The 14034-nt window shown below is 58.7% G+C and overlaps 3 protein-coding genes across 4 annotated transcripts in view; all 3 read right to left on the bottom strand.

The window, feature by feature from the left end:
* The window catches only part of NOSIP (nitric oxide synthase interacting protein), a 357930-nt gene that overhangs the window by 278269 nt on the left and 65627 nt on the right, over positions 1-14034 (bottom strand). The gene's annotated exons all lie outside the window — the stretch shown is intronic.
* On the bottom strand, positions 1693-4520 carry LOC140902043 (lysozyme C, milk isozyme-like). Its single transcript, XM_073321664.1, has 4 exons — positions 4382-4520; positions 3032-3190; positions 2276-2354; positions 1693-1907 (listed from the first exon to the last, which is right to left on the bottom strand). The coding sequence occupies exons 1-4, from the start codon at positions 4518-4520 to the stop codon at positions 1841-1843; spliced, it is 444 nt and encodes a 147-aa protein (XP_073177765.1). The 3' UTR covers positions 1693-1840.
* Positions 9711-13387, bottom strand: LOC140902165 (lysozyme C-like). 2 transcript variants are annotated; one of them, XM_073321930.1, is made up of 4 exons: positions 13146-13387; positions 12179-12409; positions 10576-10654; positions 9711-9933 (listed from the first exon to the last, which is right to left on the bottom strand). In XM_073321930.1, exons 1-4 carry the CDS (start codon positions 13282-13284, stop codon positions 9867-9869), a joined length of 516 nt encoding a protein of 171 aa, XP_073178031.1. In that variant the 5' UTR covers positions 13285-13387; the 3' UTR covers positions 9711-9866. The 2 variants fall into 2 exon arrangements, with proteins under 2 accessions (XP_073178031.1, XP_073178030.1); XM_073321929.1 differs by having other exon boundaries at positions 12251-12409; positions 13146-13355.

Raw genomic sequence — 14034 nt, forward strand, 5'->3', positions numbered from 1 at the left:
CGCAAATCAGCTGGGTACCAAAGGCTCAAACACTAGGAAAGAAATAACATCCCCCCCCCACGTAGCACTTCTTTAAATGCCTCCTCCACGCTACCCTCCGGAGTTGTGAGGTCGGACCCTTGGTCACTGAGTGCTAGGAGCTGTACTGTGGTTTATATCCACCCACCCGGTCCCTGCTGCGGGAGACGTGTCTCTCCCCTCGGGCGGCCCATCGCCAAGGCCAGAGGCTGTCGGACCGTGCCCCGGGCTGCAGCCGGGGAGAGGCAGGACGGCTGGAAGCCCACCTTGCCCAGTTCACTGGGCGGCCTGGAGTCTCCGCCGCTGGGCCTCGGTCGCACCTCCCGTCTCCATCCCGGCAGGCTCCGCAAACAGACTTGTTGGGGACACTGGGGCATGGCCACTAGGTAACTCGAAGGGATGGAAAACGACACGAGTCGATGAAGCCCCCTCGCACTAGGCCCAAGTGTCCTTGCCCCCCCCCCCCCTGCCTGGAGGCACTCGCAGCAGTTATGCTGAGGATCTGCAACAATACGTTGCAGAGTCAGACTGCCTGAAACTAAGCAAGGCCGAACAGGACAGATATGGAAGAACAATGCTAAATAAAGCAGCTTTATGTATAGCTTAACAAATGATACAGAAAACAAGGGAACTAGCTGGAAACTGGATTGGCTGGCTAGATGGATACTTAGGGCAGCTTGCTATTAAATAAGTATGCTGGAAAAAAGGATGTATAAAAGCCTGTGTAACTTCCTGCTCTGGTTGCAGGATTTGAGATTTTATTCTCCCTGTACCTTTTTGCAGCTGCAAATAAATTTTTCTGCTTCTCCACCCCGTTGTGATTATTGGGTGTAGCACACCGGGTAGCGAACCAACCCCTGCTGTTGTTCGCCTCTGGCACTGGGTGCCGGCAACAGACTCACCCCTGAAAGTCCCGCTCCTCCCTACAGGAGCCCGACAGATGGGACACCTGGATCAGGGAGGGACCATTGCAACAGCGGGGAGGGTCCAGTGGTTAGAGCAGGAGGGGCTGGGAGCCAGGACTCCTGGGTTCTATCCACAGCTCCAGGAGAGGGGTGGGGTCTGGTGGCTAGAGCAAGGGAAGCTGGGAGCCAGGACTCCTGGGTTCTCTCCCCAGCTCTGGGACGAGTTAGTAGCTGCGCAGGGACATCTCGCACAGCACACAGATGCAGCCACAGCTGGGAGGAGAGGCAGTAGGGGGGCTAAGGCCTTTCTAAGCCCCTGTCTTCCCTCCCAGCTCTGAGACAACCTGTCTGAACTTGGGCAAGTCACTACTTGTTCCGTGCCTCAGTTTCCCTCGTGAAAACACAGCTTGTCTCACAGCGGTGGCAGGGATCTCTCCCACTGTGTGTATTTCAGCCGGGTAGAAGGGATATTAGCATCCACATTGAAAGAAACCGGGCTATCCTCATGCTTCAGGGCACAGCTGCCCTTGGGCTGGGGCTCAGGAGGGGTTTTCCTCCGTAACAGGGAATGGAAGGGGTGTGGGCAACGGGTGGGGAAGGGGTTCCAGCTTCCTTTGCTGGTTCTGGCACTGGATACCGGGCTGGGGTGGGCCCAGGGGCCTGATCTGTTTTCACTGGAGGGTTTTCATTCACTTCACTTCACTGATTTCACTTCACAGGGTCTCAGACCGGGTTCTTGGGGGCCCTGCCAGCCTGCGCGGGCATCTGACCAGAGAAACACAGCAAGAAGATTTCATCCAACGGGGTTTATAAATTCCTTCGAGATTGCTCAGTGCAGGGAGCATTCGTGTGAACAAACAGACAGACACAGTGTGGACAGACACTGCCCCCCCCCAAGGGGGAGACACGCTCAGGCCTCACAGATTACAACTCTCAATCCACTCAGTCAGGTCCTGCTTTTCACAGTGGTTCTTCCAGTCGTCCCTGAGGGAGGGGAAGTGACAGATGAGATGGCGGTTCACCAGCACAGTAGCACTGATAGATAACCCATGGGGAGGGCTCACCCGGCGCTGAGCTGCAGTCACTTCTGGGGTGGGACAGATGGAGAACGGCCACACATGGGGATGGCTTGCCCGGTGCTGAGATGCAGCCACCTCTGGGATGGGGCAGTCAGAGAACAGCCGCATATAACACCACATTGGACTGTCTCGCCCAGTACTAAGATGCAGTCACCTCTGGGGCGGGGCATCTGGCGAACACCCACACACAACGCCTCATGGGGAGGTCTTGCCCGGTGCCCAGATGCAGAGCTCCTCTGTTGAGAATATCCCACCCCCAGGGAGCCCCCTTACCAAGCCTCCATGCCCTGAGGATCCTGCACCACTCTCTTCGCACAGTTGATGTCGTCCTTGATGTCGGGGTTCAGTAAATCTAGTAGCAAAGGTGGGAGGGTAAGGCAGGGATGGGCCCCCTCGGGGAGGCTGCAGAGTTGGGGGGGCTGGGATGAAAGGGGAGGGGGTCAGATCTGCTCCAACCACACCTCAGCCAAATCCACCCCCCTCCCCCCCGAATCCCCGCTGCCCCCCCCCCGGTGCCCGCTGAAGGGAAGGGTGCCTGTTCCCACCGCAGCCCATCAGCAGGCCGGGAACATACCCCAGATCCTGGGGGGGCTTCAGGAGGCAGGAGTGGTTAGAAGCCTGATTGGGCGTCGCACAGGAATGTCCCAGAGCACGGCGCCCCCCCCCCCGCTGTGCCCCCCACCGACCCCAAAGCATGGTGCCCCCCACACTGAGCTTCCTGCCCGCCCCCTGCAGCCCAGCGCCCCACTGCTGAGCCCCCCACCAACCCCCTGCCTGACCCCTGCAGCACGGTGCCCCCCGCTGAGCCCCCCACTGACCCCCAGCCTGCCCCCTGCAGCACGGCCCCCCCCAACCTCCCACCCCCTGCAGCCCAGCGCCCCACTGCTGAGCCCCCCACCGACCCCCTGCCTGACCCCTGCAGCATGGTGCCCCCCGCTGAGCCCCCCACTGGCCCCCAGCCTGCCCCCTGCAGCACGCCCCCCCCCAACCTCCCACCCCCTGCAGCCTGGTGCCCCCTGGCGGCCTCACCCTGGCAGCGCACGTGGCACAGGTTCTCCGACGGGCTCTGGGCGTCCTGGCACCACCAGCCGCTGTTGATCTGGAAGATGCCGTAGTCGGTGCTGCCGTCCGCATTGGCCCCCACGGCCGCCGTGTCGAAGCCGCTCTCGTAGAACGCCAGGCAGACCCCTGGGGGGCACAGCCCCAGAGAGACGGGGAGCGGTGAGGGGGGGCACACAGCCCCAGAGAGACGGGGAGCGGTGGGGGGGCACAGCCCCTTAGAGATGGGGAGCAGTGGGGGGGGGACACAGCCCCAGAGAGACAGGGAGTGGTGTGGGAGGGGGCCCAGAGCCCCACAGAGAGGTCCCATGGGGGGGGGGTGATGCGGGAGGGGCCCACAACCCCATAGGGAAGTCCCATGGGAAATGGTGCAGGAGGGGCCCACAGCCCCATAGGGAGGTCCCATGAGGAGGGTGATGTGGGAGGAGCCCACAGCCCCATAGGGAGGTCCCACAGGAAATGGTGCAGGAGGGGCCCACAGCCCCATAGGGAGGTCCCATGAGGGGGGTGATGTGGGAGGGGCCCACAGCCCCATAGTGAGGTCCCATGAGGGGGGTGATGTGGGAGGGGCCCACAGCCCCATAGGGAGGTCCCACGGGAAATGGTGCAGGAGGGGCCCACAGCTCCATAGGGAGGTCCCATGATGGGGGTGATGCGGAGGGACCCGCAGCCCCATAGGGAGGTCCCATGAGGGGGGTGATGCGGAGGGACCCGCAGCCCCATAGGGAGGTCCCATGAGGGGGGTGATGTGGGAGGGGCCCACAGCCCCATAGGGAGGTCCCACAGGAAATGGTGCAGGAGGGGCCCACAGCCCCATAGGGAGGTCCCATGACGGGGGTGATGCGGAGGGACCCGCAGCCCCATAGGGAGGTCCCATGAGGGGGGTGATGTGGGAGGGGCCCACAGCCCCATAGGGAGGTCCCATGAGGGGGTGATGCGGAGGGACCCGCAGCCCCATAGGGAGGTCCCATGAGGGGGTGATGCGGAGGGACCCGCAGCCCCATAGGGAGGTCCCATGAGGGGGGTGATGCGGAGGGACCCGCAGCCCCATAGGGAGGTCCCATGAGGGGGGTGATGCGGAGGGACCCGCAGCCCCATAGGGAGGTCCCATGAGGGGGTGATGCGGAGGGACCCGCAGCCCCATAGGGAGGTCCCATGAGGGGGTGATGCGGAGGGACCCACAGCCCCATAGGGAGGTCCCATGAGGGGGGTGATGCGGAGGGACCCGCAGCCCCATAGGGAGGTCCCATGAGGGGGTGATGCGGAGGGACCCGCAGCCCCATAGAAGAGCCCGTGGGACACAGCGGAGGGCTCACTCACAGTTGGCCAAGCTGTAGCCCTCGTATCCGTCCATCCCGTTCTCCTGCAGCTCTTGCGCCAGCTCGCAGCGGGTGAAGATCTTCCCCCGGCCCCCCGTGCTCAGGCAAGCCAGCAGGGTCACCAGCCCCAGGACCCCCATCCCCGCAGGGCTGGAGTCGGGGGGCAGTCGGACTGCGGACCGAGGGGAGCTGAGGGGGCGCTCCGGGAACAGGCCAACGGCACCGTCGGGGCGGCGCTGGAAAGAGAAAGATGGAGAGAGAGAAGGGGGGTGTATGGGGGTGGCCAGAGGGGTGCTGGGCAGTGGCTGAGGGGCGAATGGAGATGGCCAGGAGGGTGCTGGGCAGTGGCTGGGAGCTGTATGGGGCCCCCCCTGCTCTCCGTGGCCGGGGGTCGTGGCCTCCCTTCTAGAACGCCCTGTGGTGTCATGAAGGCCCCATGTTCTAGAACCACCCCTTGGGGTTCCATGAGAGGGAGTGACTCCGGATTGACCCGGGGGGCGGGGGTGAGGTCAGATTCCCACCCTACCCCCACTGCAATCAGGGGTGACTTCAGCTGGAGCCAGGCCGGAGTGCGACCCAAGGATCTCTCGGTGCCGACGGGCAGAGGGCCCAGGGGGCGCTGGGCGTTTCACGGGGATCCCCTGGCTCCGATCTATGCCCGATCGTTCACTAAGGGGTGGGGTGGTAGGTCGCTCCCAAGAGCCATTCGCCCTCTGCTGGTAGATCGACCGATTCCAGGGCCTTTGTGATTTGAGTCTGACCTCCTGTCTGCCCGGCCAGAGACCTTCCCCACAATAACTCCCGGAGCAGAAACACGGCCCAGCTTGATTTCAAAACGGCCAGGGAGGGAGACTCCACGCACCCTTTGGGAAAGTGTCCCGACGGGTAATTGCTCTGCTAGAAAAACGACACCTTCTTTCCAGGCTGAATTTGACTAGCTTCAACTTAGAATCACAGAAGATCAGGGTTGGAAGGGACCTCAGGAGGTATCTGGTCCAGGGGTCGGCAACCTTTCAGAAGTGGTGTGTCGAGTCTTCATTTATTCACTCCAATTTAAGGTTTCGCGTGCCGGGGGATACATTTTAACGTTTTTAGAAGGTCTCTTTCTATAAGTCTATAATACAGAACTAAACTACTGTTGTATGTCAAGTAAATAAGGTTTTCAAAATGTTTAAGAAGCTTCATTTAAAATTAAATTAAAATGCAGATCTTATCAGTTTAGTGTGATCCTTGCCCTTGCTTTTCCTTGCCGAGTTTTCCACTGTCTGGCAGGTATTTGGATACTTTAAGCTGCACACAGGCTTCTGAGTGATCAGTTGTTAACTGGCTCCGAGAGGGACAGAGGACAGATTTCATGTGTGAAAATACCTGTTCACACAGGTATGTGGATCCAAATGCTGAAAGCATTGCAAACGCAATTTTCTTCAAACTGTTAAATTTCACAGGCAGGGATGTCCAGCAGGTCAGACCAGAGGCCCCGTGATCTCTCTCGGTAGCTTCACGTGCACTCTGCAGATCTCCAAACTTTGATGCCCACAATTCTGAGCTTTTTAACTGAATGAGCTGCATTTCGAAATCTTCAGCCCCCATCCACTGAAATACTGACAAATCCACGTCCCTTTCGTTGAACTTTTCAGGTTGAATTAGAAAAGAAAGCCTTGGGCCAAATCGCTGGAAATCTTGAGATCTGTCAGAAAATCCTGATTCCAGGTCTTGCACGTACATTCCAGTCTCAACGTCCAAGGCAGCGCGCGGGTCCACGAGGCGTGAGAGTGACATAAGCAGCGAATCAGGACCTAAAATTATCCCAGCACAGTGGCGCTGGAATAATTTTTAAAGTAGGGGTGCTGAGCTGCGCCCCCTCTTGCCCCTGTCTGCACCCTGCACTGCCCCAGGCTGGGGCCAGTGGGCCACAGCTGGGGGCAGCTGCAGAGCCCTGGGCCGGCGGCCGGGACCCCAGTCTGGCAGCAGAGCCCCCCAGACCGGTGACCAGGACCCAGAGCCAGCAGCGGGCTGAGCAGGGCCAGCGGATGGAACCCCGGCTGGCAGGGGGCCGGCGGCCAGTACCCCACGCCAGCAGCAGAGCCCCCGGGACCGGTGGCCAGGACCCGGGCAGTGTGAGTGCCCTGAAAATCGGCTCGCGTGCTGCCTTTGGCTCGCATGCCATAGGTTGCCTACCCCTGATGTAGTCCAACCCCCTGCTCAGAGCAGGACCAACCCCAACTAAATCATCCCAGCCAGGGCATTGTCGAGTCGGGCCTTAAAAACCTCTAAGGATGGAGATTCCCCCACCTCCCTAGGGAGCCCATTCCAGGGCTTCACCACCCTCCTAGTGAAACACTGTTTCCTAATATCCAGCCTAGACCTCCCCCACCACAACTTGAGACCATTACTCCTCGTTCTGTCATCTGCCACCACTGAGAACAGCCGAGCTCCATCCTCTTTGGAGCCCCCCTTCAGGGAACTGAAGGCTGCGATCAAATCCCCCCGCACTCTTCTCTTCTGCAGACTAAATAACCCCAGTTCCCTCAGCCTCTCCTCGTAAGTCATGTGCCCCAGCCTCCCTGATCATTTTTGTTGCCCTCCGCTGGACTTTTTCTAATTTGTCCACATCCTTCTTGTAGTGGGGGGCCCAAAACTGGACACAGGACTCCAGATGAGGCCTCACCAATGTCGAATAGAGGGGAACGATCACGTCCCTCGATCTGCTGGCAATGCCCCTACTTATACAGCCCAAAATGCCATTGGCCTTCTTGGCAACAAGGGCACACTGCTGACTCATATCCAGCTTCTTGTCCACTGTAACCCCCAGGTCCTTTTCTGCAGAACTGCTGCCTAGCCATTCGGTCCCTAGTCTGTAGTGGTGCCTGGGATTCTTCCGTCCTAAGTGCAGGACTCTGCACTTGTCCTGTTGTCACTTAGACCTTTGTCTGCCAGATTAAAGAGCCCGTTATTAAATTAGTCCCCTAAGTGGGGCACCTTGTTGAATTTCATGTTGCTGGCTACAGCCCAGTCCTACAATTTATCAAGATCCCTTTGACTTTTAATTCTGTCCTCCCAAGGGTTTGCAAACCCCCCCTCGCTTTGTGTCATCTGCAGATTGGATCAGTCTGCTCTATATCCCTACGGCTGTTAAATGACACCGGGCCCAGAACAGATCCCTGTGGGGAGATAGAGAATGATGGGCTCTAAATTAGCTTCTGCCACTCAAGAAAAAGACCTTGGAGTCATGGTGGAGACTGAAAACAGCGGCAGTCAAAAAATCGCACAGAATGGTGAGTCATTAGGAAAGGGATAGAGAATAAAACCGAAAATATCCTATTGCCTCTATATAAATCCATGGCCCACCCACATCTGGAACACTGCATACAGATGTGGTCGCCCCATCTCAAAAAAAGATAGATTGGAACCAGAAAAGGTTCAGAAAAGGGCAACAAAAATGATGAGGGGTCTGGAACGGCTTCCGTATGAGGAGAGATTAACGAAACTGGGACTTTTCAGCTTAGAAAAGAAACGACTAAGGCGGGATACAATTGAGGTCTGTAAAATCATGACTGGTTTGGAGAAAGCAAATCAGGGAGTGTTATTTACTCCTTCTCAAAACACAAGAACTAGGGGTCACCCAATGAAATTAACAGGCAGCAGGTTTAATACAAAAAAAAGGAAGTATTTCTTCACGCAACGCACCGTCAACCTGTGGAACTCCTTGTCAGGGGATGGTGTGAAGGCCAAGACTATAACAGGGTTCAAAAAAGAACTAGCTAAACTCATGGAGGATCGGTCCATCAATGGCTATTAGCCAGGATGGGCAGGGATGGGGTCCCGAGCCTCTGTTTGCCAGAAGCTGGGAATGGGCCCTGGGGATGGATCACTGGATGATTCCCTGTTCTCTGCATTCACTGGCCACTGTCAGAAGACAGGACACTGGGCTAGATGGACCTTTGCTCTGACCCAGTCTGGCCATTCCTGGAGGGAGGTTCCCACTCAAGACCGCCCTCCAATCCCTCCTCCTTCCATAAATAATGATTCTTCGTTTGCGGTTGTTTAACCATTTATAGAGCCACTTAATGGTAGTTCTGCTGAGCCCACATGTCTCCAGCTCACGTCTCAGGACGTCACGGAAGGAAATCGGCAAGAGGAACCCAAACCGGCCCAGGTGCGGAGACCGGGCAGCTGGGCTGACCAGCGGGATGGAGGAAACTGGGGGAGGCTGCCTTGTTTAGGGGAGCAAAAAGAAGGCTCTAGGGGGCTCTGATTACTCTTGATAGCTACATGGGGGGGGGGCTAAGCCCCGGGGCTGGAGAAGAGTGACGGAAGCTAAGGGGCGATGTAAACAAATGGGCAGAAACATGCCACGAACAAATTCAGGCTGGAAATTAGAAAACGGTTTCTACTCATCAGCAGGGTGAGGCTCGGGACCAGCCCCCAACTAGGAGTGGGGGGTTGGGAGCAAACAATTTAACTGCTTTGAAAAGCGAGCGGATGAGGGCAGTCACAGGCCGACATTGCTTGTGAGAGCAGGGACAGGGCTCAGCTGCCCCGGGGCTCCCTTCTGGGTTACATCATATGTCCCTAACGTTCATGCTTCAGGGCTCCCACTGGCCACTGACAGGGGTCAGGAAGGAATTTTTCCCCTGGTCAATTTGGCAGGGACCTGGCAGGGGGAAGGGGTTCCCCTTCCTCTGCAGTGTGGGATGTGGGTCATTCACCGGGATTATCTGGGTGTCTCTCCCTTAATCTCTGCCCAGCCATTGGGGGGCCTCGGGCGTTGGTGCACCCCGGTTCCACCTCTCTGCACAGCGCAGTCTCGTCTCCCGTGGGCTCTGATACATGGGTCTCGTTCGGCCACGGGGATTGGGGCGCTGGCGCCAGGGGGTGGCCGGTGAGATCCAGAACTCAGATTGGGTGAGCGGGGCTCCTCTGGCCTTGAACTCAGAGAAGCCATGAACACACAGAGAGCAGGGCTCCTCCCCTCCAGCAGGGGGCAGCAGGGGATGGGGACACGCACACACACACACTGCAGGGTCTGTCCCCTCCAGCAGGGGGCAGCACGGACATACACACACCCCACAGGGACAGTCCCCTCCAGCAGGGGGCAGCAGGGGCACACAGAGGGAGAACATGGTATACACTTTGGGGCTGCTTTCGCCATGGGGACACTTCCCTCGCTGATCAGACCCCTCTCCCCATCCTCTTTCCCTTACCCCAGCATCTGGAACTCCCTCGGGGTCCCTCTGGCTGCAGTGACAGGGCCCCCTGCTGTTCCGGACACCCCGTCGCCCCATGCCGGCCCCCTGCCCCGACCCCAGGGACCCCACAAGCCCAGCGAACTCGGCGCTCGAAGGGACAGGTTTATTGACCTTCCCCTTCCCCGGTGTCTAACTCTCCTTTGTGCGTGGGGGGCCCCTCGCCCAGCCCCGCTGTCGGAGCCGGACGCAGAAGCCAGCTGGGTCCTTGGAGATGGGCGCCGAGGTCCTCTGGCCAGATCACAGGTTGCAGGAAGCCACCCAGTGACTCAGGTCCCGGCCCTTGCAATGGTCGCGCCACGGCATCCTGACAGGGCAGAGAAGAAAGGTCAGGGGACAGAAGCAAAGAAGACACTGAGATGCAGCCACCTCTGGGGCAGGGCAGCAGGGGACCAGCCGCACATAACGCCACCTGGGGACGGCTCGCCCTACGCTGCGATGCAGCCGCCTCTGGGGGAGAGTGGCTGCAGAACAGCTGCACATAACAGGGATGGCTCATCCCGCAATGAGCGTCAGTTCTACATTATCCTGTGTGGTGTTACATTATGTAACACCATGGATCACACTGCACTTGCTGTGTTCTCTGGTGCTACGTAATCCGTCCATTTGTTGTATTGTGCAGTGATTCTCAGGGTTGCAAAAAGACAGAGCTAAGAGTGGAGATAGATAGATAGAAAGATAGATAGAGGGGGTGGATGGGGATAGATAGATAGATAGATAGATAGATAGATAGATAGATAGATAGATAGATAGATAGATAGATGGGGTGGGTGGGGATAGATAGATAGGTAGATAGATAGATGGGGTGGGTGGGGATAGATAGATAGGTAGATAGATAGATAGGTAGATAGATAGATAGATAGAGGGGGTGGGTGGGGATAGATAGATAGATAGATAGATAGATAGATAGAGGGGGTGGGTGGGGATAGAGAGATAATTTTTCCCATACCAGGCCCCCATCCCCTGCCAGTCCATCACGACTTTCTTGACACAGTTGATGTCATCCGCTAGGTCCGCAGTCAGTAAATCTGTGGGGAAAGAATGAGATGTGGTGTGAAGGGGGTCAGGATGTGTGGACCCTGATTCCCCTGCTGGGCAGGCCCCCCGTGCAGGCCCCCGGGCCAGCTATCTTGGACCAGACAAATCTACACTGCACGGGGCTGCTTCACCCGACGCTGAAATGCAGCCACCTCTGGAGTGGAGCAGCTGGGTTATTGAACTCTGGTTTGTCTGTCATGCTAGGAAAGGCCACATGGCTGGGGAAAGCCGAGTCCTACCTATCCATCCCCATCCCCCCCCCCATCTATCTATCTATCCATCCCCATCCCCCCCATTTATCTATCTATCCATCCCCATCCCCCACCATCTATATATCTATCCTCATCCACCCCCTCTATCTATTTATCCCCATCCACCCCCTCTATCTATCCCCATCCACCCCCTCTATCTATCCATCCTCATCCCCCCATCTATCTACCCATCCCCATCCACCCCATCCATCTATCCATCCGCCCCTCTATCTATCCATCTATCCCCATCCCCGTACACCCCCTCTGTCTATCCATCCCCATCACCCTCATCTATCTATCTATCCCCCCATCTATCTATCCATCTATCCCCATCCACCCATCTATCTATCCCCATCCACCCCCACTATCTATCCATCCCCAACCCCCCATCTATCTATCCATCCCCATCCCCCCCACCTATCTACCCATCCCCATCCACCCCCTCTATCTATCCCCATATGTGAAGAAGTGGGACTGTTCTTAATGTTTCCTCTGAATAGTGTGAGGGTGCCTCAGTTTCCCCTAGGCAGTTCTTAAGTATCTAGGTGGTGGGATAAGGGGGTATGATCATTGCAGAGCCCTAGAGGGCAGGTGTGTGCAGGGGTCTGGACACAGAGAATGGCCGACACCCTGTTTCCTGGGAATTGATGGCCTGGGCCCTTCCCCCCTGCGAGGTGAGAGCTAAAGGGTTGGAGAACAAAGGAATCCGGTGACCTCCTGGCCCGGGAAAGGGACAAGGCCCAGAGGAGGGGGGGCTGGAGGGGGTTTCAGTTTGGGACTCGCTGGAGACATGGAGTGAAGTGCAGACGTGGTTGTCTGGCTCCCTGCCCCACAAAATGGACCCAGCTGAGGTGTCCTGGTCTCTGCACCTACAAGCTCTGTGTTAGACCATGTTCCTGTCGTCTAATAAACCTTCTGTGTTACTGGCTGGCTGAGAGTCACGTCTGTCTGCAAAGTTGGGGGGCAGGACCCTCTGGCTTCCCCAGGAGCCCCGGACTCGCTGTGGGAAGCGCACGGAGGGGCAGAGGAGGCTGAATGCTCCGAGGTCAGACCCAGGAAGGTGGAAGCTAGGTGAGCTGTGTGTCCTGAAGACAGGCTGCTCACAGGAAGGCGACTGCCCCAGAGTCCTGACTGCCTTCATGGGGAGCAGTTCCAGAGCATCACCCAGGGACTCCGTGACACCATGCACCCCCTCTATCTATCTATCCATCTATCCCCATCCCCCCACTCTATCTAGCTATCCCAGACTCTCCCAGTCCCTACCTCGCCCAGCAAGGTGGCCCTGTGGGGCTGGGGTCCCTGCCCCCCTCTCCCCTGGGGGTAGGGGGGCCGTACCGCGGCATCGTGTCTGGCACAGGTCCAGCGTGCGGCTGCGCTGGTCACTGCACCACCGGCGGCTGTTGATCTGGAAGATCCCGTAGTCGGAGCTGCCGTCCGAGTTCTCCATCACGGTCCCCGTGTTGAAGCGGCTGGCGTAGAAAGCCAGGCAGAGCCCTGGGGGTCAGGTGTGCGGGGGGGAGACATTTCAAGCAGCCCCTTGGCCTCCAGGGCAAAGAGAAAGGGGGTCTCCATCCCTCCCAGCTGGCAAGGGGGACCCCGAGCAGCTGAGAGCCCAGAGCGTGGCTGGAGGCAGAGAGAAGTGACGCTGGGCCGGCTCGGTCAGTTGGGCCCGTTCAACCCATACGGACCTGAGCCAGGCCATACTCCGAGGAAGGAGGAAGGCCAGCCTAACTGGGGACTGAATCGTGCAAAGCAGGGACCCTGGAAAGGATCTAGGGGGTCCCCCGTGGACAAGGAACTCAACCTGAGTGACCCGGGCCATGGCGGGGAAAACAGGGCTCATGAAATCCTGGGACGGGCAAACAGAAGGGAGATGCCTGGGAGTCAGGAGACGGTTTTGCCTCTGTAGCTGGCACTGGTGAGACAGATACTGACAAACTGAATCCCGGTTCCCAGCCCCCCCAGCTCTAACCACAAGACCCCTCTCCCCTCCCAGAGCCAGGGAGAGAACCCAGGAGTCCTGGCTCCCAGTCCACCCCTGCTCTAACCACGAGACCCTACTCCCCTCCCAGAGCCAGTGAGAGAACCCAGGAGTCCTGGCTCCCAGCCCCCCCTGCTCTAACCACTAGACCCCATTCAGCATAGTTGGGGGGACAAATTGTTGGGAGCCTTCTAGGGCAAGAGCCGGAGGCAGGATGAGGGGGGAGGAGCACGGGGGATGGGCACTCACAGTTGTCCAGGCGGTACCCCATGAACCCGTCCAGCCCCCCTCTCTGCAGCAGCCGGGCCAGCTCACAGCGACTGAACACCTCGCCCCGGGCCCCGGCGCTCAGGCAGGCCAGGACGGGAAGCAGGGCCAGAGCCCTCATGCCGGGGCGAGGACGCCGGGTTCGGGGCCCTGCACCCTCCGTGCCACCTGCGGGGGGAGAGAAAGGCGAGGGAACGGAGGCAGGACGAAGGTGAGAAGCATGACCCTGGCCTCCCGCATACAGCTGGCAAAGAACCCAGGAGTCCTGGCTCCCAGCCCCCCCTGCTCTAATCACTAGACCCTGCTCCCCTCCCAGAGCCAGGGAGAAAACCCAGGAGTCCTGGCTCCCAGACCCCCTGCTCCAACCCACGAGACCCCACTCTCCTCCCAGAAAACCCAGGAGCCCTGGCTCCTACCACCCGTCCCCCTCCCCCACTCTAACCACTAGATGCCCCCAGAATAGAACCCAGGAGTCCTGGCTCCCAGCCCCATCCACTCTAAGGTACTTGTCCCCAAGCCTTTCCATGCCTCTGTTTCCCTGGTGGGAAGGCGATGCTGAACAGGTCCCCTAGGGGCAGCGGCTCTGTGGGGCGCTTACCAGGCCCTGCAGCACCCCGGCACCCCAGTGACCCCCAAGCCACACACCCGCCCCTTGCCCTGATGTCTCCCAGCTGCCCCAGGTTCTAGAACCACCCCATGGAGACCCACTGTGACATCACACTGGGCCCCGGCCTGGAGCCGGTAGATCCAACCCCTCATCTGCACACAGCCAGGACTCCTGGGTTCTCTCCGCAGCTCTGGCAAAGGAGTGGGGTCTAGTGGGTTAGAGCAGGGGGGGCTGGGAGCCAGGACTCCTGGGTTCTTTTCCCAG

The sequence above is a fragment of the Lepidochelys kempii genome, chromosome 23 (genome assembly GCF_965140265.1).
Source record: "Lepidochelys kempii isolate rLepKem1 chromosome 23, rLepKem1.hap2, whole genome shotgun sequence".
In the NCBI taxonomy this organism is placed as follows: domain Eukaryota; kingdom Metazoa; phylum Chordata; order Testudines; family Cheloniidae; genus Lepidochelys; species Lepidochelys kempii.